The following is a 24,114-nucleotide window of genomic DNA, read 5'->3' as shown; positions in this document are numbered from 1 at the left end:
AGGGTGTATTTAGCTTAAATATAATTTTTTCAATGCACTGAATTTCTTGTTAGACCTTAAGTCTAAACGTAATTCAATAATTTGTGGCTTTAGCCTCCGCACCGAAAATCATGAACCCAAGCGCTATATTTACCCAACGGATTAAATCACTGAAGCCGTCAGATTGAAACCATCCACCAGTCTTGATAGCGGAACACCAGGGGACCTAAATTTAGAACTGTATGCATAATGCACACCATTTTGCAAGCATTAATGCCACAGGAGTACGTCGAAGGACCTTCGGTTGCGGCATGTTCCCGTAGCCCCAGACATATCCATTATTGAGAGCGCAATGGCAACAGCCTGTGGGTGCGTTATACACAATGCTATTATAATTATAGCCGTATGGATTAAGGCAGTCCGCTCCACCTTCTTCGTCAGCCAGGGGACCTACTACAGGATTAACGTCGGGATATGAGAGGCACCTGTCCGACTTGTCATAAAAGGAGCCGCAAAATATGAGCAAGGAATGAACCAAACCGTTTAGACTATAGATTACCCTCTATTAAAAAAAAATTTCACGAAATTATATAAATTACATAGATAATCTAATTATATTCACCAAAAAAATAAGAATAGCTAAACTTAAATATAAGAGCTATTATTATATCTAAGCCTTATTTTTACAAAATACTCGTACTACCCAATTTATACGATCTTCAAGCTGCTCCTCAGTTTTCATTTAAATAAAATATATGAAAAAAACCGTACTAGTACCTCTAAAAATAATGTTAGGAAGAGTCAAAATATTGTATTTAAAAAGATTATTATAAGTGAAGTGTTCATAAAATAAACACATTTTTTAAATAATCCAAAACTTAATACAGAAAATAAAGTTTTATATTTTTATGTTTTTAGCTTCTAAGTATATACATACATACATAATATTACATTTTTAATTATTTAAAAAGTAACATTAAGAAGAGGTTTGTTTAGGCTTAAGCCTTTTTAAGACCGATTTGATTTTAGTTTCGACTTTTTAAACATAAAACTAATTGATTTTTGGTATTAAATAAAATGGTAATGTATCTTATATCAGCATATAACTTTTTTCCTAACATATCTTTTATTTTAAATTACAGACTTGCAATAAGTTCTGCTAATGAGCGGCAAACTATATACCCCTAATCGTAATAAGTACCTGGTGGAATAATAATAATAATTTGCAGGCAGCGCTGCAGTTGAATGTTAGTGGAAATGGAAAAACGCCCCGAGAAGGAAGCGATTTACATAAGTTATTATGGTAAACCACACAAGTGTGTCGGCTCACGTAAAGTATGTGTCCGAAAGATGTACGGATGTAAATGGAAAATGTCAGAAATTGTATTTCCCAAACGGGCCCTTTAGTATTTCTTTTTTCGAGTACACATTCCCCCCTCGTAAGCAGCATAATCAGCACTAATGGATACGCTGAAGTATTTTCACGAAGGCCAAAGCTGCACTTTAGTTGCGGGAAGCAAGTAAATTCAGGGCCCACCTATCAGGTGCACAGATTTTTCATTCTGGCGGAAAAATTGTGTTAAACGTGCGAAAACAAGTAATTTGCCTTAACTCAGCCAGAAAAAAGCTTCTACCCTTGATTTTCTTCTTTCATGTTTTGGCCATTTCGCCACTTAGACATAATGAGAAAGTCTTAGGAAGAAAAACCCTTTTCAAGAAAAGATAAACAAACCCCTAGTTGGCCTAATTGAACATTTTACTCATGTTACGCAGTAAAAAATTGTCTGCGCATCAAGTGCGCACAGACAGGAATTTTTCTGGGGAATTTGTTTGCTAATAAAGCCAAAGTGGATTGTGTGGGATAACTTCAAGTGGCCCGAACTCTGACCTTTATTAGCAGGTCGGAAATGTTATATTTGTCGCGGAAAGCGGACAATTTCATCTGTTAACGAGCACCAACAAATTGCCAACTGGCTGCGCTCGAACGTGTGGCCATTAAAATCACGAATTCCGCGACCATTTGGAGGAGCAATTAAATATTCTGGGGTTTGGACCCTGCCTTGAAGGACGGATTAGGCCATAAAGTGTTGTATTTAAGGACCCATAAATCATGATCTCGCAATGCCGTCGTCGTCAACGTTCACAAAACAAAGCGTAATTTCTGCGTACTTATTAAATATTTCACATAAAAAAGGGTTTCGCCAAAAAGGTATACACAGTGTCACAAAGCCTTTAAGCCAAGACCAGAAGGGAATTGTTCTTTAAAAATTCGGTGTTTCATGGGTAAAGAACCGAATAATATATGCTCTAACTATAGTTTATACACATAAAATATTTATATAACAAATTGAGTTCCAATATTTGCTTGAATAGATTATTTAAACGAACATAAATAATTCAAAATTAAAAGAAGAAACTTTAGAATCCTTATTACCAATTATTGGCAATCTAAATATTTTTACAATTATCATTAGTTTAAGAAAAAGTTCAAAATAATTTAGGGTATTGCATTTTATTTTAATTAAATCTTTAACATTAAAAATATCTTCAGATCAATGTTTATTAATTAATTCAAAATTGCAATTTTTATTATAATAAAAACATTGTTAGCATTTTTCTTAATTTTTAAAATTGAAAAAGTTAATAAAATAAAAATTTTCAGATATGCCAGACCTTCTGTGGATTCTGTGACACTGAAGCAAAGGCTTTTTAAGGCTCAGGATCGTATCTGTAGCATATGTAATAAGCCCAACAACCGCTGGAGCTTGACAATCCGCTTATAACCGATTTTAGGTAGGGAATCCTGGCCAAGCGGGACGTGCAGGCATCCGTGACACACTGAAGAACCCCTGGTCGACTGGGCCGACTGGGCCGTGGGCCATGGGCCATGTGCTATGGGCCGGGCCAAGTGCCTGGGACTACGTGGCATTATAAAAGGCAACAGCCACGGCCACTTGCGCACGTCGCAGTCAGCTGAGCAGGGAAGAGCCCGGCAAAATTGGCAATGGAGGCGGCTGGGCTTATAAAAAATTAAAATTTTACGCTACATTAAATGCGAAGAAGGCATTGCCAGCGAGTTATGATTTTGCGAGTGCCGCAAAGCACACACTGCCATCTCGCAGCTTATGGCACCTTTGGGAGTGAGTGAGTGCGAACCACGTTGCGTATGAGCAACGAGTGCGGCCAACGCGGCGAATGAGCAATGTCTCGTATGCAGAACTTAGGAGGTAATGACTGCTAACTAACAACTCAGGCAATTTGCACACCCCACACACGCGCGAAAAGCAAATCTCTTTATTTGATGCGCACAATTTTATACTTCCACAACATTTCCATAACGAACGGATGTCGGCTTTCCGCCATTTTCACACGCATCGAGAGCTGAAAGCGGCCAGGTGGATGAACACTGGGTATCAGGGACACCGAACCCTCGTTCTTCAGGTAGTATACCTTCGGCTTGATGGGGCACTTAAAGTAACTGCCATTGACCACCAGGTGCTTGTAGGTCTCGCCAAACACCTTGAAAAGCACTGGATTGTTTAGAAAATCGCAGCCCATAATATTTTCCATCTTGTAAAAAATTCTTTGGGTTTTCAGCACTTTCACCGTGATTTCTATGGTGAAAGCAGGTGCCAGTTTAACCACTCGAAAGGTATACAGAAGCTTTGTGTTGGGCACCTTTCGGAAGTACTCCACATAATCCTGATCACAATTCGTCTCTAGGGATTCCAGAATGAACTCTATATTGCCCTTTTTAAATATCATTGGCTGGGGGGATTGTAAATATTTCATATATATTTCTTAGATATGTAAGGTATTTTAAAGCTTCAGGTACCTTATCTATTGCTGCTACTTGCAGTATGCAAAGCAGCCAGAAAGAACGAAGATAACGTCCACTAAAAGCCATGAAGACCAACTGATGACTACATTATCATATATTATTTTATTCAACAACAATTTGACTGATGAGCTATTAATTGACCACAAATCCAATCATTGATGAACGATTACTTGATACAGCAATTGAGTAAAATGGGCAGTCATGGATGTTCAATTTTAAATAAAAACAAGGAAGAACGCTATAGTCGAGTACCTCGACTATCAGATACCCGTTACTCAGCTAAAGGGACCAAAGGTAAATGGAGATATGCAAGCAGCAAAGCGAGATTTAAATGCGCCACCTACCGGCGGAATACAGATTTAAGCATTGTGGGCGTTAGGGTAGGCGTGGCAAATTTTTTTTTGGATCAATCGATAGGTATTGACGAGACCAATACATTTCAGTTAAAATTTTTTATCTAGCATAAAAATTTTGAGCGCCACAGGCTTGGGCGGTTTGTGGGCGGTAGAGTGGGCGTGGCATATTCGCATAACAAACCTGCGCTGCGTACAAAGCTACGGAATGTAAATCTGAAATCCCAATACTCTATCTTTGATAGTTTCCGAGATATCCGCGTTCATATTTACGATTTTTTGAAGTTTGTGGGCGGTTTGTGGGCGTCCAAGTGGGCGTGGCAAACTTTTTTTTGGGTCAATCGATAGGTATTGCTATGAACAATTCATTTCAGTTTAAATTTTTACTCTAGCATCAAAACTGTAGAAGCCACAGTTTTGGGCGGTTTGTGGGCGTTAGAGTGGGCGTGGCACTCTACTGAAACAAACTTGCGCTGCGTAAGAAGCTCAGGAATCTGCTCGCCAAATCTCAATAGCCTAGCTCTCATAGTTTCCAAGATCTCAGCGTTCATCCGGACAGACAGACGGACAGACGGACAGACGGACAGACGGACATGGCTAGATCGACTCGGCTAGTGATCCTGATCAAGAATATATATACTTTATGGGGTCGGAAACGCTTCCTTCTGCCTGTTACATACTTTCCGACGAATCTAGTATACCCTTTTACTCTACGAGTAACGGGTATAATAAATGCTGGTCTTTAAAACAGTAAAATTTGTTAAAAATTTTAAAGTTCTTTATTTGATGCGCACAACATTATATTTCCACAATGTTTCCATAACGAAAGGTTGGGAGCTTTTTGGTATTTTCAATCGCATGGTCAGCTGAAAGCGTCCAGGTATATGGATGGTGGGAAACATCGACATCGAGGGCTCGTTCTTCAGGTAGTAAATCTTTGGCTCAATGGGGCACTTAAAGTAACTTCCATTGACCACCAAATACTCGTAGTACTTGCCAAAAAATTTAAAAAGCAGCGGGTTTTTCAGAAGGTCACAGCCCCACATGTTTTCTGCCTTGTAAAAAACTCTTTGAGTTTTATCCACCTTTATAACGACATCGATGTTAAAGGCTGAGACCAATTTTACCACTCGAAAAGTGTATAGAAAAGTCGTGTTGGGCACCTTATGAAAGTACTCAACATAATCGTGATCACAGTTCGTCTCCAGTGATTCGAAAATAATTTTAGTATTGCCTCTTTGTAAGACAACTGGCTGCGGGAATTTTAAGTAAATACTTAAAGTAATTATATTTTTAGTGAAATCGGGAATACCTTTTCTTTTGCCACTGCAGAGAGTATGCAAAAAATAAGCCAGAGGATGAAAAGATAACTCCCACTGACCGCCATTGAGCCACAACTGACCAAATGGTTATATTTTCAACCACAATTGAACTGATGAGCTTTTAATTTAAAGCAATCGTTCAGCTGAAAAATTACTTAATAAGTTAACTTAATGAGAATTAAACATTTCTTTCTTCCAAATTATAGAAAAACAGAGAGAAACGTTTAAATCAAAATTAAATTCAAGGAAGCTCTTCTTCCTTTTCTAGCAAAACAAATTATATACATATGTGTATATTCAAGGTTATAATGATAACTTCTTTATATTAGAAACTTGCATCTTTAAGCAATAAAAAAATATAAAAATAAAAAATTTCAATATTTGTCATTTGCTCAAGGAAATCAATAATTCCCTTGCCATTGAGTGCGAGCCAACTTACCAAATTTCCTTTTTCCATAATGACTACTGACTAGTAGTTGGTAGCAACATATCATTAAAGAGACAAAAATCGTTTACACTTTATTTGATGCGTACAATTTTGTATTTCCACAGCATTTCCATTACAAATGGCTGTCGACTTTCTGCCATTTTTATCCTCGTCGTTAGTTGAAAGCGACCAGGTGGATGAACGGTGGGAATCATTGACATGGTGCCCTCATTTTTCAGATAGTAAACCTTGGGCTTGATGGGGCACTTAAAGTAACTGCCATTGACCACCAGGTGTTTGTAGGTCTCGCCAAACACTTTGAACAGCACTGGGTTGTTCAAAAGGTCACAGCCCTTAATATCCTCCATCTTGTACAAAACTCTCTGAGTTTTGAGCACTTTCATTGTAATATTGATGGTAAAAGAAGGGGCCAATTTTACCACCCGAAAAGTATATAGAAGCTTTGTATTGGGCACCTTTTGGAAGTACTCCACATAATCATGATCACAATTCGTCTCCAGGGATTCTAGGATAATCTCTATGTTGCCCTTTTGTAAGACAATGGGCTGCGAAAGTTTTTTATATTTTATTAAAATATATATTTTGTCTAACAACTGATTATACCTTCTCTTTTGCTATGACAGAAAGAACGCAAAAAAGCCCGAGATAAAAAACAGAACTACCACTGAAAGCCATAGTACCACAACTGAATAAATGACTTTATTACCCCAACCAAAATTCCGCTGATGAGCTATTAATTGTCTTAAAACACAATCTTTAATAATAAATAATTAAAAGCAAAATAAAAAAGGAACAGAATTTTGACCAGAAAAAAATTAAAATATTTTCACGCACTGACAGCTGAAAGGATAGTTCTATCAAATAGCATTAAATATTTACATTTAAGCTGAAAATACCTCCTTTATGCCATTGCAGAGATTATGCAAAAGAGGAAAAGGGAAAAACAAAACCATTACTGAATGCCATGGAACCACAACTGCTTAAATGATTTTATTTCCACAACCACAATTCGACTGATGAGCTATTAATTGACCACAAACCCAATTACTCAGGTGGAAGATTACTTAATAACGCTATCGGAAAAACACATTTTGTTTTACCAAAATATATAAACAAATTAAATAAACATAAGAACATAATAATAACATTTTTTTAAAGAGTACATTATTTTTCTACCTCAAAAAAATATTAAAATCTATTTTTAATTGAAAATTTCATAATATTGATGCGTCAAACAAATAAACATTATTTTAAATTAGGTCCATAAGTTAGTGAAAAAATAAAAATTAATTTGCATTTTATTTAAGACTTTTACAGTCCAACGAACTAAATTTCTTGTTAATTTACTTTATTCGAACTACATTGTATATCCACAGCAACTCGATCACGAATGGTGCTTTACTTTCGTGCATCCTGACGCGAATGGTGATCTGATATCTTCCAGGAGGCTGAAAACTGGGCAACATGTCCACGGATCCCTCGTTCCTGATGTAATATACACCCGGCCTTATCGGGCAGCTAAAGAAAGAGCCATTCACAATAATTCGCTTGTAAATCGGACCAAAAACGCGATTCATTAAGGGATTCGTTAGGAATTGACACCCATCCAGGTTGTCCACTTTGTACATTACCCTCTTCGTTTTCAGTACCCTCACTGCAATATCGATGGTAAAGGTTGAGGCAAGTTTCACCACGCGTAAGGTGTAGATATCCACCGTGTTGGGAACTTTTCTAAAATAATCCACATAGTTGTTATCACAACTGGTTAGAAGAGATTCCATGATGAATTTGGAACCTCCCCTCTTAAAAACAGGCGGTTTCTGTGGTATATCCAGAAATTAGTATATTTTTGACCACCATATAGTGTTACAACCTCCTTATCTGCAGCTAAAACGAAGGGAGCTGTCCACAATAAGGCGCACAAACAACCATAATAACTGATAAACATTTTTGAACTAACTGAAACAACTTTGTTTACCAATTCTTTAGACATCAACCCACTAACGAGCTATTAATTGTGACATTAAAGCAGATAATTAAGGTGAAACAGTTTACCAAACCTTTTAAAGGGATATATAATTTTTTATTTTGACATCCGAATACCTACATTAGAAAACTTTTTATGCTATCTAAACAAACTTATACACTTAAATTACGATCTCCAGAAGAGCTCCACAGTGGAAGATCCTTTTTTTTCTGTCTTTAATCGGACAATTGAACGAAACTGGCCAGGCGGATGAAATAAAGGCACTTCTTTGATATTATTTTACAAGTATGATAATATGATTATTATTATTTTTCGAGTGGAATGGGACACTTAAAGACAGTAGAATTACCCACAAATTCTTCAGAGAACACTGAGTAAAGCTTCGAGAGAAGACGGTTACTAAAAAAAAAACTACAGACGGCAAAGTCCTTGATATGCGATTGTCCATGAATAAGGTTTTGACCACTTTTGTTAAGTTTAGCATCAGCATTTGAGATTTCCTAGGAGCCAAGCCAATGTAATCCACGTATGACCTATTGTATTTTAGTTCCATGCTTAAGAAAATTGTATTCGTCTTGTGATTCTGAGAATATTTTAAGTTATATACACTCTTTGAAGTTCTATAAATATCAAACACCAGACACCTTTTTCTTTGCATTTATACCCATTGGAATCAAGCATAGACTCACAAAAAATATAGTAGATATGCTCTGGTCAGTCATTGGAATGCAACTGTATTAACTGCGATTTTGGGAAGCGCTTACCCAACACAAATAAATTATTAAAAACTTATAAAGATTTTCGCCAACTCAATATGTAAAATACCGATATGGTTTTTTGTTTTTATGGTTAGAGCAAACAATGGCCAAATCAAATTATTTCAGTCCCCTTCCACTTTCGGTGTTTTTTTGTAATTTTCATGGCACTGAATGGGCACTCAAACAGAATGGCAAGAGCTGCGAATATTGATTGGTTTTAGGGTTTCTCCATTTTAGACAGGTTTTCATGTGAGATACTGGATTTTGGTAAAACAATTGAATTGGGGGGAAAGGTGAAAGGTTAAAAAAAATATCACTGCTGTGCGTGTTTGAGTTTTGATTAAAATGATGAAATAACGCTAGTTTTTAGAACTAGATAAACGGTGGTGCTATACCAAACACCAGGGTTTTGAAATCGCTTTTAAATGTAATTTTGGGTGTCTAAAATTATTATTATATAATAATTATTTTAAACTTAAAATGCCATCTAATATTCACTGCATACTTTTAGCTGCCTAAACAGACAATTTAAAAATGATTTAAAAACTCTTCTGATTTGTGTAGCACTTTCCATAATAAATTTTCACCATTTAAGTAAATTAAAACAGACAACTGTTTATCCCTTTTTCTTTAATTTCTATTAGCTTCGCTTGAATAACTCAAAGACAGGTCTCGACATTTTAAAATGAAATTCCTGGTGTCTAAAAGTAGGCTACAATATATTTTTAACTGAAACCTTCATATAATATTCACTGCACACTTTTAGACATCTAAACGGACACTAAAAAATGATTTATAACCCCTTCTGAATTGTGTAGCACTTTCCATAATAAATTTTCACCATTTAAGTAAATTAAAAGGGACAACTGTTTGTCCCATTTTCTTTAATTTCGATTAGCTTCGCTTGATTAACTCAAAAGACAGGTCTCGACATTTTAAAATGAAATTCCTGGTGTCTAAAATTAGCCTACAATATATTTTTAACTCAAAACTGCATATAATATTCACTGCATACTTTTAGACATCTAAACGGACACTAAAAAATTATTTAAAAACCCTTCTTTTCATAATAAATTTCCACCATTTAAGTAAATTAAAAGGGACAACTGTTTGTCCCATTTTCTTTAATTTCGATTAGCTTCGCTTGATTAATTCAGAAGGCAGGTCTCGACGTTATCCTCCCATCGTAAGGGAAAATCGATTAATCGATCGCCAACTAAAGAAGAAAATCATTTTGCCAATTGCAGTTGGCGGGCGTAATTAGGAATCTATTTTTAGGAGGCAGTCAGCAAAATGGTGACACGTTAAGTGCTGCACTGGTCAATGGGGCGTATGCGCAATGTGAATGTAATGGACAAATTCACTTACCTTTCGCCGTCATCGTTGAATGAGAAATCGCCCAGCAATAGATCCCTAAAACGATATCGTGGTTGTATAAGGCGCGACATGTTGCTATTGTTGCTAATGCTATTGATGTTGCTGCCGTTGCTGTTGATGTTGCTGCTGTTGCTGTTGCTGTTGCTGTGGATGTTGCTGTTGATGTTGCTGCTGTTGCTGTTGATGTTTGTGGTCGTTATGGTGGGCACTCTCAGCTCGGTGATGGTCTGGGCCACAGCCTCGCCGCGAATATCACTAAAGTCTGTCACATTAATTAAACACTCATCGGCAGGTGTGTATGCCCGCCGTCCCAGCTGCTGCTGCTGCTCCTTATCCTTGCCCTGATCCTGGAGATGCCTTCGTCCTGCGACGAACTCATCCTCGCGCGGCGCACTTGTGCCCGTCAGCAGGTAGCCGCCAGTGGCCCGATTGGGCCGCGGCGAGCGTAGGCGCGTCCACAGATTGGCGAGTGTCCTCCTGGTCGAACAATGCCCTTACCTTTCCACCCACGCCCACCTCTTCAAATTGGTCAGCCTGCAAAGCCCGCACAGCCTGGTCGAGGACCCTCCGCGGAGTCCGGCTCTGGCGGTTCTTTAATTAAACCAATGGCACCCGAGAATTTATTAGCATTACAACGGTCCCGCGACAGGTGCGTGCAGGTGTATCGATCTCAGTTCGGGCATGGCTCTGGAAATATGCACACCAAATGGGAAAACAGGAAATCAATAAGAACAAGTAGAAAAAAGGTATCCAACATTTATATGGCTGTACTTGAGTGCTTCGTGCTCATTGCGGGGGAGTCACAAAAATGTTGAACAACTGAAAAGTATTTTAAGTATGCTACCATTTATTTTAAGCGGAAATTCTATTAATAAATACTGAATGGGTTTGTGGTATTTTTCATAGCATACTTTAAGGCAAAAATATGAGCTTTAAATTATTTATAAAGGTGTTTAAAAGTATGCTACAATATTTTACAAAGTTACATGTAAATAATAATACAAAGAAAATAACTTTATCAAAATACTTTTAAAATTAAAGTTAAATATGAAAATCTTTCCGAGTGTTTTATTATTTTTAAAGTCTAAAGGAGTTTTTAAATTGATAGCTTTAGATTATCTTGTTCAAAAGGTTTAGGAAACATATGCTTTTTGGCAAAAATAAAAAAAAAAAAAAGAATTCGCGTTTTTTTTTTGTATTGTTTACTTAAGGTTATAATATATAATAAAAAAGAAAACGCGAATTCTTCAGGGAAACGTAACTGAAAAATGTGTGGTTGCTTTCTTTTTATTTTCGTTTATAGTGATCCAATGAAAGATCGTTGAACTAAGAGCTTTAATAAGAAAAGTAATCAATCATTTCACTCAATTGGATTGCCATACAGCCCAAAGCATCGACAAAAATCTCTTCTGCAAGTAATTTGTATTACACGTCTCCGATTTGACCGCATTGATTTTGCGTTTTTGAAAACCTCTCCAGCCTGACCCATAAATCCCGCCCGTCAGCAGTCCAATTCATGTCAAAGGGCAACAAATTCAATTCAAACAAGCGCCAAGGACGAGCAAACAAACAAACAGATAAGCTAACAGGCAGTTGGACACATGAGTGAGGATGGTACAGGGCCCACAGAACACTATGCTATAGTGTATATATAAAATATATAGATGCTGGGGCTTCAGAGGTACGTATGTACCTAAAGGCAGCCGAATCAAATCATCGCTCAGACAGACAAAACCCACACAGGACGCAGATTGGAGGCACTTGAAGGCACTTGAAGTGCCCCACTTGCTGTTGTCTGTTTGTGAAAAATGTACGCAATTATTGCCGCCAGGACGAAAATGAAGAGGGGAACGAAATCAGGGGCCAGGTTCCAGGTGTCCTTTGCCATCCGCAAAAGCGCTAAATAAATTTCCCGCCCGTTTGTTTCGCACATTAATTAGATTTGCTCCGCCGTGTATCTCTGTCTTCACAATTTGGCATATTTATGCGACTGGCAAATATTTCACTTAAAGTGTTTTTTAATTAGTTACAGCAAATTAGCGCAGGCGAAATTAACAAATTTATACAAGCTGGCACTGGAATTTCCCCGACCATTCAGCTGCTCGCTGGCAAATTAGTTTTTCAATTAGATTTATAGTGTTCTGCCTCGGCATTCAACTTTCAGTCCGCACAAGCGTAAATTAATGGACAGCCAGGAGCAGTTCTCAAGGATAACTCCAAAACATATTTTGATAAGGACTTGTCAACTTAAAATATTATAATATAATTACAAAATATACCTCTCCGTATTTTATACACTTTAAAATAAACAACAAATAAATAAGTAATTATATTCTTTTTAACCAGGGAACAAATAAATAAATTCTATTATCTTTTTTTTTATGTCTGTCTTTTACCATTTAAAATATTTAATCACTAGTTTATTATCCATTCACATTAAGTGCCAAGCCTGCAACTTGTTATCCCAATTATTCTTTAATTTAAAATCTTATCTCATGCCAAAAGAAAACTACATTTTGCCAGCTTTTTTCATTATTTATCATTTTATTCATACACAACTACCATTTAATTTAATTCCTGCCGAAACAAGTTTTAATTGAGACAAACGCATGCAAAAATATTTAAAATACTTTCCAGCTGCAAATAATCTATTCTGATTTTATATTGATTTCCTCCCATTTGGCTCATTAGCTTGGTAATTGGTTTTCGGTGGTAAATGGAGCTGCTTCCTGCGCCATGCAGAACCCATTTAATTTCTAATCATTATTTATGAAATGCCACCACATTAAGCGAGGCCTTCGCATTGTTATATGTGCCATGGCATAAGATATGCCATAATGTCTTAATTATCTTTTTGTCGGCACACAAAACGATTTGCTAGCCCACTCATAGATGGATATTTTTCGGTTTCTTGTGATTTATAGACTGTAGGCCCAAAAGTGAGAGGATCTGAGAGCGGACAGATAACAAATTATTGTTTTCCATGCACAGGAAGGAGGGACGTTTTCCATTATTTTCCAAAAAAGAAAAGCTACACTTTGCGTGCAACCCCATAAGAGGTTTGGGGTTTGGGGTTAGGGCTGGAAGCTCTATTTTATATCGGTCTGTGTGGGTGTATTCATCAACAATAATTGCCCAGACCTGTGCTCCTAAGCCTTTCGCTCTCGCGTGTCCCGTTCGGGGGCCCCAACCACTCCTTCTTACACTGAAAAAAAATGTATTTAAAAAAAAAAAATATTTCTTGTTATAAAATGTATAACTATTTTATTTTTAGTTATTGTCTGCCCTAGTACATTCCGATAACTTTGCAAAATTTGAATATTTTGTCCTTGAAAATATCGTAAATATATATTTTATTTTAATTTGTAAATCGTCTTGTTAAAATTTTAAATTATTTATATGTAGATTTGTATTTTATGATGAAACCGTTACCAATATGTATTATTTAATTACCCAATTTATATTAAGATGCATCTTATACATTTTGCCTAAGAAGTTAGTACCTTTCCCATACAAGTGAAATTTAAAATCTCGATAATATAGGACGTAAATTGAAATAGGTTATTTGTCTCCAGCTTATTGCTGTTATATTTTTATATATATGTTTATATATTTTTGCAAAAAAAAAAACATATTTTTTAAGTGTACAATAAGAATATAATATAGAACAAATTTAAAAATGAGGGATCACTCCAGTTTCATATGCCAAAATGTATATTTAAATATATAAAATCTGAAAAATCTTATATATTTTCTTGGTTATATATAGATTTTCATGGTGTACTGCCAGGTCTCTCATCATCAACACTGTAGGCGAGGGAGGCTTTTCTTGCCGTCTTTGTTTTCCTAAGTCTTTATTATTCTTTGGCCTAAACAATGTCCCCCAAGAAGTCGTCGCCAGTTATCTTTGTTGTTGTTGTTGTAACTTTTGTTGTTGTTGTAACTTTTGTTGTTGTTGTAACTTTTGTTGTTGTTGTAACTTTTATTGTTGTTGTTGATGCACAAGTATTAACTAAAGGACCCCCGAGCTGCTAAACAAGCCGCGGTCTGTCCGACGACCCCCTTTCTACATCCACTCGTTATTAAGATTTTCGTTGGTTTATTTTTTTGTGACACTTGGAATATTTTATAACAAAAACTTGACCCGCTTTTCTCCAGCGCGGGGAAATTCGCAGTTCCTATCCCTTACATCCTCACACACACCTGCTCATCAGCCAGCAGTCTTATTGTTGTATTTTTTGGCTGTGTTTTATCAAGGTACCGCCCATTCCGCCCTCATACTACCCGATTTTTATTTTTTTTCGCCATTTTTCCCATCGCTTTAATCCCGCTTTTTATTTTCCAACTTCTTTTCTCAGCTGCGCAGCAACGCTTAATTAAAATTAACATTTCATGAAGTGCTGGTTCACGGGAAAAAATATATAAACACAAAACAACGTCAAGGAGGGTGCAAATGGAGCATTTCGAAAAGTCAAAATAAAATAAAAAGTTTGCTTAATCGTTTTATAAATATTTAAGGCTTATGGCGGTCTGATCTGTCTAACGGTTTTCGGGTCCCGAGGCTGACTTTCAATTTAAATGCGATTTAGCAGCCTCTTGTCACCTTTTGTGTCCCCAAATTATCTCGGATAAGCTGTTGATTATATTTCAATGGCTTATTTATGTATATCATTCTCACGCGAAGGGTAAGTACAGCTGAGATCCTTTAAATGGAACCCTTAAATAAACATATTATTGAAATGATTTTCAGGCATTGCTTTTTCTGATCCCTTATATACCTTAATTTGGGATATTTTAAGTCGAAGGATTCTTAATTCATAGAGTTTTTTACATTTAAGTACTTTTGAAAAAAGCTAATGTAAAAAAAAAAACTAATCAATTTGAAATAATATTTTAAGTTCTAAACTATTCTCAAGGTCATAAAACTTAATTGTAATTTTTTTTAGTTCATTTGTGTGATCTATTTAACTAACCTTATAAGAATTATATTTGATAAAAATTATAAACTTTTCCACCAAAAAAACATTAAATAGGTTCAGCAGGCTTGTTTAAGAATATATTTAATAATACATTTATTTCATTAATGGACCCTAATTATATTTAAATGGATTACACTTAAGCCTAATTGCCTGCCTTACAATAAGCATTACATACATTTATAACAACCCTTTAATTACAATCAGCATTAATTATAAAAGCACCCCTTAAATATTAATTGCGAGTCCAAAATAAACCAGACCGTGTATGATATAAACATTTGCACCTACATATCACGTGTGCATAAATTCTTGTTTGTTTGTTTGTTTTTTATTTTTTGGTGACACTCGTAATTGAATGCATTATTCAATGGTCGTCGAGGGAGTATTTTTTCGTACCTTTTTTATAGCACTTTAACACTTTGATGGCCGGCGGGTGCCAGAGGGCTTAAAGCAGTTGGTTCTGGCTGGATGTAAATGTCTTGGCATATTTTATGAGGACAGTTGTTGGTTCGCAACTTTTCGTCCCCGCCTTCAAAAAAATAACTTTATCGTGGCGACCGTTACTGCATTTGGCATTACAACTGGTCAGTTAAGAAACTTTTTCGACGGCGATCAGTTCACTTTGGTGGGGTTTGTGCTCTTTGGTGGAGTGGGAATATAGTGTTGAAGATGATTTGTTCACAGTCTCACATGTTGGGATTAGTTGGGAAACACACACGAAAGAACCACATGGGTACAAACATGGGGGAAAGTTTTCGCGGAAAAAGTTTAACCTTCTCCTCCCAAAAAGGTGTGCACTTTGTCAGAATACGAGAATACGCCGAATTGCGGTCCCTAGACCCAAAAACACCGAGGCAACAAGACAAATAGATAGGACCCAAGTTCGAAGACCGTTCACCGTTATTTCTTTCAAGCGCTGAGCAACCGCACGCGCGCATCGCTAAATTTGAACTGAACCGGAGCGCCAAAAGCAAAAGCAAGGCAAAAGCAAAGCAAAAGCAAAGCGGAAGAACGAAAGCAAAAGCAGAAGAAGGAAAACACGCGGCGTGGGCGAAGGCGGTGCTTATCAAAATCAGCTGTTCGCAAGCTGACTTCAAACATAAGCTTTCAGGCGCAAAAGCTCAGAGGACAGTCAAGGATGCGCAAATAGGGATACTTTCGAAAAATGTACTATAACTAAGGATTTAAATTAGTTTAAATAATTCTAAGCGAAAGAATTTGAATTGTTCAAAGGTTATGTTTGGCTGCGCCTAAAGATATACTCCACAAAAACGTTGTTCAAGTACATGTAAAATAATTTTGTATAGCATACTTTGAGGCAAAGCCATCATGCGTATGTACGTTAGGAGATAGTTTTCGTTCTCCTTTAAATATTTCAAAAATAATAAAAAATGGAAAGAATTTCTGTTACACTAAGCAATGTTTTTTTCAAAATGTTCAACAAATTCAAAATAATATTGTTATATAAGTCCATAAATTGGCAAGAACAGTCATTACCCTACTTTGAGGTTCATCGCATATGGAACATTTTTGTGGAAAGATTTTTTTGTAATTTCAAAGTGGTGCCCAGTTTAACTCTGGGCTGGTGCCCAGTTTAACTCTGGGCAAACGTTTTTGCGTCGGTATACTATGCATTTACCTATACTTCTATAATTAAAAAAATATATTAAATTATATTTAGTTCCCTTACTATCCGATAGACACCCTCCTCTTTTTGAATGTTTCGATAACGTTTCTGTTCTAGCGGTCAATCGATGATCTAAAAGCACACGTTATAGCCCGGTTCGCTCCATGTTTTCTAAAGTTTCTTTATCTTTTTTTTGTTTTTCTCTCTAGTACTCTCCCTATCATGCGTCGCTCGTGGCCAGAAAGCCCATTTTGTAAACAACAAACAACCTTGAAAATGATAACCAACGGCAAATGGAAAATTACCACAAAATGTGTATAATATAACCAAATGTTTTTGGGTCTAGGGTTTCACATTGTAAGCAACCGAGATTTTTTCACTGGAAGCAAAGACTGTACCTATAACACACAAAAATCTATAGAGAAACTGGCATTGTAAACAACAATGCCGACTGGAATTCTCCTTCGAACGACCTTTCTACACGTTGCACATTGCATGGTAAAATTCATTATTATGATAGTATATTCCATAATGATCTTATTGCTAATAGAGTTCCTTTCCGGTGTACTGTCTTTTGGCTTCTGAATAAGCGATTTTCCCATTCGACTTCCCAAGCCCACTGTATCCATCCATGTGACCCAGTGAGAGGAAATCTGCATTGGTGTGCGAATTTCCGATAGACCCACCCACACAGTCTCACGAATTCGCCCGCTCTTCTCGCCCAATTGGAGGCTCGTTAAGTGTACATGAACGAGAGAGCGTTGCGATCTACAGTAGTGTGCGTTTTTTACAGGAACTCACGAATACTAATTCACTCTGCTTCGCTCTCTTGATCTCTCTTTCCCACTATCGGTGTGCTCGTAACTTCGATTGTGTTGGTGTTTCGCCATTGAACACCAACACCATAAAACATTTGAATGCTCTCTCGTTCTCTGTTTATGTTTGGAGCCGGTGAAGCCATCAGCTGGTGCAGATCAGCTGTTTGGGGTCAGGTCCTAATAGGATTCATATTCTTTGGGTTGTTTTAACAGACTTAAAGGGGAATCAAATAAGCAAAACTGTACTTTTTTGTGAGGCACTTCTAGAAGCATTTCGTCACAAAGTCCACAGTTGGGTGAGGCCTCAATCCGGTTTGTAGAGGCCCCAGTCCAGTCCAAACAAATATGGAGACCTTGCACGAGGTCTCTTATTTCCCCTTCCCATCCCCGCTCCCACCATCTACTTAGAGTTGTTTATTAATCTACACACCCCACTACGTACTATAGTATGTATATGAACATGCGCGATAAGGCAGCCCGTTCTCCGTCTCTATCACTCACACAGATCGAACCGATCCATCTGGGTATAAAAGACGGCGAGCTCTCGCAGTCAGTATTCAGTGAGCAACAAGTGAGCGAGCCATCCACAGCTACCAGATATACTATACCCAAGTGACAAACTACCCAAGTACTTCAAGATGCGTTTGGGACAGACCGTACCTAACTTCCAGGCCGACACCACCAAGGGGCCCATCAGCTTCCACGAGTGGCAGGGCAACTCGTAAGTGCCATTATACTGCTTTCCCCTATTGATACTCATCCAGAACTCCTTCCGATTCCAGGTGGGTGGTGCTCTTCTCCCACCCCGCCGACTTCACACCCGTCTGCACCACCGAGCTGGGCAGGATCGCGGTGCACCAGCCCGAGTTCGCCAAGCGGAACACCAAGTGCCTGGCGCACTCCGTGGACGCACTCAACTCGCACGTGGACTGGGTGAACGACATCAAGAGCTACTGCCTGGACATTCCCGGGGACTTCCCCTACCCGATCATCGCCGACCCCACCCGGGACCTGGCCGTCAGCCTGGGCATGCTCGACGAGGAGCAGAAGAAGGACCCCGAGGTGGGCAAGACCATCCGCGCCCTGTTCATTATCAGCCCGGACCACAAGGTGCGCCTCTCCATGTTCTACCCCATGTCCACTGGCCGCAACGTCGAGTGAGTGCCTCTTCGAGGATGTTCCTTAACTCGTATCCTAACTAACGATCCTGCTTTCCTTTAGTGAGATCCTGAGGACCATCGACTCGCTGCAGCTGACTGATCGCCTCAAGGTGGTGGCCACTCCCGCCAACTGGACTGTGAGTAATTCTGTCTAGTAAACCCAAGTAAATCCCTATTAATTGTGATCCCCTAATAGCCCGGCACCAAGGTCATGATCCTGCCCACTGTCACCGACGAGGAGGCCCACAAACTCTTCCCCAAGGGATTCGACAAGGTCTCCATGCCCTCCGGTGTGAACTATGTGCGCACCACCGAGAACTATTAGAGCTCTGAAGCTATTTGCATTTATAAACTTGAATTCCGATTCCACTTTGTGCCATAAATTAGTTCGTAACAATATATAATAAAGGTTATTTTACCATTTGGTAAAACCGAATACGTCTGTCATTCTTAATCATAATCTTTAAGACCCACTTGAACCTTTACTGCTTAAAGCTCTTCTTTATAGGAATTAGAAAATTCTATTGAGAAAGAAAATTATCAACAATATTTATGATATCTTAATTTTTTTAGATTTTTATAAAACTTCATTAGTTGAGACAAAATATTAGTTATAAACTACATAATTTGGGTTAAAATTACAACAAGATGTTTAAAATTTCTTACAGGTTTTAGTTTTAGACAGAAAATAATTAGATAGCTATTATTTTTCCAGTAACAACACGCAAAAGGTGCACGCAAGATGAAATCGAAAGAGATTCGCTAAAAAACTCAATATTTATATAATACTAAATCGTATCGTATTCACATGAAATCATTAAGTATTACGTTTATATTTTATGTGCTAGGTAAATGTAATACGTTCAGTATAATCTCATTCCCCTTCAAAAATTATTTTATTTACGTTTGTCACTTATTTAGTAAGCAATTATTTTAAATACTTGGCATTCGCCCTACCTTTTAATTAGACCATTTTATTTTCAGTGTAATATTACTTTGATTAGAATCTATCACTGCAACCAAGTTTTAGGAATTTTAAAATTTTTTTCAGATAAAATTTTTTTAAATTATATATCTTTTAGATTCTGAGAATTTTTAAATAATTTAAAATTATCTATTGTTATAAGTATCAAGATATATTGGCCCAATAATTTTAGCTGAAATGTCGAAAATAGCACAGTGAAAAAACCATTAATGTTGATTCTTTGGTAAAAACAGTATTTATTGCTTAAAACTACGAATTGATGAACAATAGGTGAAGCAAATAAAATGAGAAATGGAGGTAGAATCGGATGGCTAATACTTCTTGGTGGTCCGCTTGTACATAGGTCACCTCCAAATGCTGATTTTACTAAATCTCTAGGGTGTTTGCTTGTGGTACTTTCTTCGGAGGAGACTGAATGGTTTTTATGAAAGCCTTTTGGGGAAATATAATTAGTATCCGATTATTTAGAGTTTATTCAAAGGTATACTTACAGTGCGGTTGGTGGTCAACACCCCGATATCAAATGTTTTCGTCATGATCTCACTTCCTTACTCGACTGGCTTGGCAACGTTCTTGGGTTCTTCGTGGAGCAGATACTCCTTGGCCATGGTGTACGCCAATCCGGCGGTCAAACACCCGACTACCGTCCCCTGGGCGGCCACTCGCAACTGCATCAAAAAGACGCTGGTGCTCATGGTTCCCCGGTTCCGGTATTTGTAGGCCCCAACCAGACCGGCGGCCACGAATCCGGCAATCCCCACCAGCATAAAGGGGGATTCCTTAACTTTCCTGGACAACTTGTTGGCCTGGGCGAGATCTTCGTCGGTTTCGAACAGGGAATTGGAACTCATTTTGATGGAGGTTTACTATAATTTTGTACTTGGATAAAACTCTGTAATTTTCACTGTTGTTAGTTTGCTGGCTTGGTGCTAACTGAATACCGATCGAGGGAGATCGCTGCCTTTTATACCCACTTGCTTGGAGGTGATCAGTGAGAGCGATTGAGACAGAGCACGCTTATCGACGTTGCTTATACTCATAGGAACATCCAAACATACATATGTATGTATGTACGTAGGCGCAAATGTATATTAGGTATAGCCGGTCGGGCAAGGCCTCCATGTTTTGTACGCCTCTATTTTTGTGTGTTGCCATGTAGTCAGCCTCGTGATATTCCGGACTTTGATATGATTCTAGAAGTTTGCCTTCAGAAAAGTACAGTTCTATTTTTTTGTTTTTCTTCATTTGAATAGCTCCCTAGTTTTAAATAAGACAGGATTGCTGCTCTTTTAGAAGGTGTCCCCCAACAGCTGATTTAACAGCTGATCCAACAGCTGATCACTTTCCAAAGAGCACTAAAATAATGAGAGCGAGAGAGCCCTGAACACTGTGGTGGTATTTGTAAGTGCCCGTAAAAAACGCACACTACAATAGATCGCAGTGCTCTCCCGTTCACGTACACAAAACGAGCCTCCAATTGGGAGAGAAGAGCGAGTGAATTCGTGGGACTGTGTGGGTGGGTCTATCGGAAATTCGCACACCAATGAAGATTTCCTCTCAGTGGGTCACATGGATGGATCTAGTGGGTTTGGGAAGTCGCATGGGCAAATCGCTGAATCAGAAGCCAAAACACAGTGTACAGGGAAGGAACAAAACTTGGAATAAGATCACAATTATGGATTATCAGTTGAAAATATTGGATATCAAGCGGTGATGTGCAAAGTATTCCAAGATTGAGATCATTTAAAGGAGAAACGTCTTCATTGCTTTTCCTCAGTAATTTCTATACAAGGTACAAGTACAGTCTGTGTATTTGTCGGAAATTTTTTGGGTTTATCACAACGAAAAACATCAGTTTATTATATACATTTTGTGGTAATTTTCCATGGTTTTCTATATTTGTTTGTCAATAACAAAGTAGATTTTGCATGCGAGCGGGAAGCAAGATTGAGTTGTTGTAGGCGAGAGCGAGATGGAGAGGGCACGCGCTAGAAAGATGGAAGAGAGGCAGAGAGGGGCAGCAGAAAGACTGGGAGGCCAAGAGCGAACCGGGTTAGATTGGCAATATCGCTCTCAGAACTTAGTGCAATCGAATTTAAAAACCCTGTTATCGAGATCGGTCGAGAGTTGGGCTATATATTCCGCTGCAAATACTGCACTTCAGTTTAGGTTACCACCTCCCATAAAGCATTACGAAACTTTAATAGATTCTAGAAATAATGCCCAAGTTCATAAACGAAGTCTGTGGGCTCATCGATTCCTACGGCGGTCGGGATATCCTGATGGAGGCGTTGTGCCAGGGAGCGAAGTTGGTGGCGGGATACCAGGCCAAGCGGAACCCAGACCTGTCCCAACGATGTGCCACCGTCAGCTCGAAGATCTCGGGAGCCCAGGCCACCCTGCGTCTGATCGGCGATCTTCCCGTGATCCGCTACACCCTGGAGTACGGATTGGGCGACTGTGAACCGGATCGCATCATGGCCGTACTGGGCGTGATGTCCAACGCGGTGGACCTACTCTTCTACCCCATCGAGACCATCTGCTGGCTGGCCGAGCACAGAGTTTTGAATGTGAGAAACAGGGACACATGGAGCTATGCCAACTCCATATTCTGCGTGCTCTCCATATACCTGAACCTCGTAAGGACATTAAGGACTTTTTCGCTGAATCGGAACCAGCTGAACCGACAGGATGTGGTTTCCTTCGCGCGCATCTCCCTAGATCTGGTCCACGCAGTCAGCATTCTGCCCAGAGGTTACTTGTGGGGTGGGAAGATGTCAACCCTCCAAATCGGAGCCATTGGAACCCTCTCCGCGGCACTTGGAATCTACCAGATCTTGGCCAGGAAGAGAATGACCTAGTAAAAGTATATACAGCTCGAATTCGTCGAACGAAATTTGAAGATTATCGTACGTTTTGGTACGCTGATATGGATGAATAATTTGTATTCCGCCCTAGATAGTATTAGTTTATAAGATCGTAAATATCCCATTTAATAAGATGATTTTATGTGTATTTTGTGGAAATATTAAATATTAAATATTAAATATTTACAAAATTAAATGCCTAAATAAATTCTTTATGTATAAAGGTTAAGGGGTGAAACTTTATTTACCAATTTTGGTACATTTGGAAACGTTTTAATAGGCGTAACGAAGTATTTTAATCTATAAAACATAGGATTAACAAATAAAAACCTGAACCATCAGATTGCAAAAATCGTTGCATACTTCACAGCGACATTTTGGAGATTATTAACAGCTAACCTAAATCGTTTTTTGAACACAGTAAGTCGACCACAAATACAATAAGCCCTTATCCTACGAGTGTGGTGAATAATTATAAATTTACTTAAAATTAGTAAACTACCAAAACATTTTTTATAAGAAATAACAAATCACCCATTCGATAGATGGCGCTCGAACGTACGATCGGGTTCGGTCTATCGATAACATGCCCGTCGATCAGACCCGGTTCGCTCTTTGTTTTCTACTCTCTGACTCCCTCTCTCTCTCTCTCTCTCTTCATCCACATTCTGCCCATCACACTCTATTAAGAATTCAGGTCATTTGCGTAAGGCTTCTCTCTCTGTCACTCTTCCCCGCACCAAAACAACCTTCCATCCCGCTTGACTACAAATCTAAATTTGTTGTTCAAAAACAACCGAGAAAACGATAAGCGACGAGAAATGGAAAATTACCACAAAATTTGTATAGTATTACAAAATGGTCTCACGTTTTGGGTTTCACTTTATAACTAACAAAGATTTTTCCACCGAATGCAATGATTGTACTTGTAACACAGGAAGAACTATAGAGAAACTCGCACTGTATCTGGAATTCTCATACGTTGCACGTTGCATATTTAAATCCATTCCTATGACCCTATGTTCCATTATGATCTTTTTCGAAGTTTGCTTCCTTTGCTGTGAACGGTTTTTTGCATTCTAAATTAGCGATTTGCCTATGCGACTTTCCAAACCCACTGAATCCATCTGTGTGACCCATTGAGAGGAAATCTGCATTGGTGTGCGAATTTCCCATAGACCCACCCACACAGTCTCACGAATTCGCCCGCTCTTCTCTCCCAATTGGAGGCTCGTTTTGTGTACGTGAACGAGAGAGCGTTGCGATTTATAGTAGTGTGCGATTTTTACAGGCACTCACGAATACTAGTTCACTCTGCTTCGCTCTCTTGATCTCTCTTTCCCACTATCGGTGTGCTCGTAACTTCGATTGTGTTGGTGCTTTGCCACTGAACACCAACACCATTAAACATTATAATGTTCTCTCGTTCTCTGTTTATGTTTGGAGCCGGCGAAGCCATCAGCTGGTGCAGATCAGCTGTTTGGGGTCAGGTCCTAATAGGATTCGCGTTGTTTGGGATGTTTTCAAAGGGAATCAAATAAGCAAAACTGTACTTTTGTATGAGGCACTTCTAGAAGCATTTCGTCACAAAGTCCACACTTGGGTGAGGCCTC

General features: G+C 38.3%; 9 protein-coding genes across 10 annotated transcripts in view; 2 read left to right on the top strand and 7 right to left on the bottom strand.

Moving 5' to 3' along the window:
• Positions 1 to 15,970, bottom strand: part of LOC119549658 (potassium channel subfamily T member 2) — a 114,794-nt gene extending 98,824 nt beyond the window's left edge. The window contains exons 1-2 of one of the 2 annotated variants that reach the window (XM_037857858.1): positions 15,441 to 15,970; positions 10,057 to 10,752 (exon numbers count right to left, since the gene is read on the bottom strand). In XM_037857858.1, coding sequence (XP_037713786.1) covers positions 10,057 to 10,136 — 80 coding nt within the window. In that variant the 5' untranslated portion in view covers positions 10,137 to 10,752; positions 15,441 to 15,970. The remainder of the gene's footprint in view (positions 1 to 10,056; positions 10,753 to 15,440) is intronic. The other variant, XM_037857861.1, reaches the window with a different exon arrangement.
• LOC119549667 lies at positions 3,274 to 3,771 on the bottom strand. The gene has a single exon (XM_037857870.1). The coding sequence runs from the start codon at positions 3,769 to 3,771 to the stop codon at positions 3,274 to 3,276; it is 498 nt and encodes a 165-aa protein (XP_037713798.1).
• Positions 4,953 to 5,560, bottom strand: LOC119549466. Its single transcript, XM_037857568.1, has 2 exons — positions 5,555 to 5,560; positions 4,953 to 5,426 (listed from the first exon to the last, which is right to left on the bottom strand). The coding sequence occupies exons 1-2, from the start codon at positions 5,558 to 5,560 to the stop codon at positions 4,953 to 4,955; spliced, it is 480 nt and encodes a 159-aa protein (XP_037713496.1).
• LOC119549664 lies at positions 6,015 to 6,618 on the bottom strand. Its single transcript, XM_037857868.1, is given in 2 exon segments — positions 6,015 to 6,521; positions 6,523 to 6,618. Coding segments are annotated over 2 exon segments (603 nt in total).
• On the bottom strand, positions 7,287 to 7,936 carry LOC119549465. The gene is made up of 2 exons (XM_037857567.1): positions 7,922 to 7,936; positions 7,287 to 7,763 (listed from the first exon to the last, which is right to left on the bottom strand). The coding sequence occupies exons 1-2, from the start codon at positions 7,934 to 7,936 to the stop codon at positions 7,287 to 7,289; spliced, it is 492 nt and encodes a 163-aa protein (XP_037713495.1).
• Positions 8,096 to 8,483, bottom strand: LOC119549464. Its single transcript, XM_037857566.1, is given in 3 exon segments — positions 8,096 to 8,218; positions 8,221 to 8,366; positions 8,369 to 8,483. Coding segments are annotated over 3 exon segments (384 nt in total).
• Positions 15,971 to 18,045: 2,075 nt separating the features above from the next.
• Positions 18,046 to 19,085, top strand: LOC119549662 (peroxiredoxin-6). Its single transcript, XM_037857866.1, has 4 exons — positions 18,046 to 18,210; positions 18,272 to 18,646; positions 18,711 to 18,786; positions 18,846 to 19,085. The coding sequence occupies exons 1-4, from the start codon at positions 18,128 to 18,130 to the stop codon at positions 18,972 to 18,974; spliced, it is 663 nt and encodes a 220-aa protein (XP_037713794.1). The 5' UTR covers positions 18,046 to 18,127; the 3' UTR covers positions 18,975 to 19,085.
• Positions 19,086 to 19,850: 765 nt separating this feature from the next.
• On the bottom strand, positions 19,851 to 20,630 carry LOC119549669 (HIG1 domain family member 1A, mitochondrial). The gene is made up of 2 exons (XM_037857874.1): positions 20,126 to 20,630; positions 19,851 to 20,066 (listed from the first exon to the last, which is right to left on the bottom strand). Exon 1 carries the CDS (start codon positions 20,483 to 20,485, stop codon positions 20,183 to 20,185), a length of 303 nt encoding a protein of 100 aa, XP_037713802.1. The 5' UTR covers positions 20,486 to 20,630; the 3' UTR covers positions 19,851 to 20,066; positions 20,126 to 20,182.
• A 635-nt stretch (positions 20,631 to 21,265) lies between these two features.
• Positions 21,266 to 22,676, top strand: LOC119549663 (peroxisomal membrane protein 11C). The gene has a single exon (XM_037857867.1). It carries the CDS (start codon positions 21,854 to 21,856, stop codon positions 22,493 to 22,495), a length of 642 nt encoding a protein of 213 aa, XP_037713795.1. The 5' UTR covers positions 21,266 to 21,853; the 3' UTR covers positions 22,496 to 22,676.
• The last annotated feature ends 1,438 nt before the right edge of the window (positions 22,677 to 24,114 follow it).

This window comes from Drosophila subpulchrella, chromosome 2R, assembly GCF_014743375.2.
Source record: "Drosophila subpulchrella strain 33 F10 #4 breed RU33 chromosome 2R, RU_Dsub_v1.1 Primary Assembly, whole genome shotgun sequence".
In the NCBI taxonomy this organism is placed as follows: Eukaryota; Metazoa; Arthropoda; class Insecta; order Diptera; family Drosophilidae; genus Drosophila; species Drosophila subpulchrella.
This window is presented reverse-complemented; position numbering and strand designations above follow the sequence as displayed.

What these genes read in the sequence shown, in the direction of transcription:
- LOC119549667 (XM_037857870.1), bottom strand. Translation starts at nt 3,771, where the DNA reads ATGAAATATTTACAATCCCCCCAGCCAATGATATTTAAAAAGGGCAAT.
- LOC119549662 (XM_037857866.1), top strand. Translation starts at nt 18,128, where the DNA reads ATGCGTTTGGGACAGACCGTACCTAACTTCCAGGCCGACACCACCAAG. An exon ending in TCCACTGGCCGCAACGTCGA is followed by an intron (nt 18,647 to 18,710) that starts GTGAGTGCCTCT and finishes GCTTTCCTTTAG; the next exon opens with TGAGATCCTGAGGACCATCG. An exon ending in CCACTCCCGCCAACTGGACT is followed by an intron (nt 18,787 to 18,845) that starts GTGAGTAATTCT and finishes ATCCCCTAATAG; the next exon opens with CCCGGCACCAAGGTCATGAT.
- LOC119549669 (XM_037857874.1), bottom strand. Translation starts at nt 20,485, where the DNA reads ATGAGTTCCAATTCCCTGTTCGAAACCGACGAAGATCTCGCCCAGGCC.
- LOC119549663 (XM_037857867.1), top strand. Translation starts at nt 21,854, where the DNA reads ATGCCCAAGTTCATAAACGAAGTCTGTGGGCTCATCGATTCCTACGGC.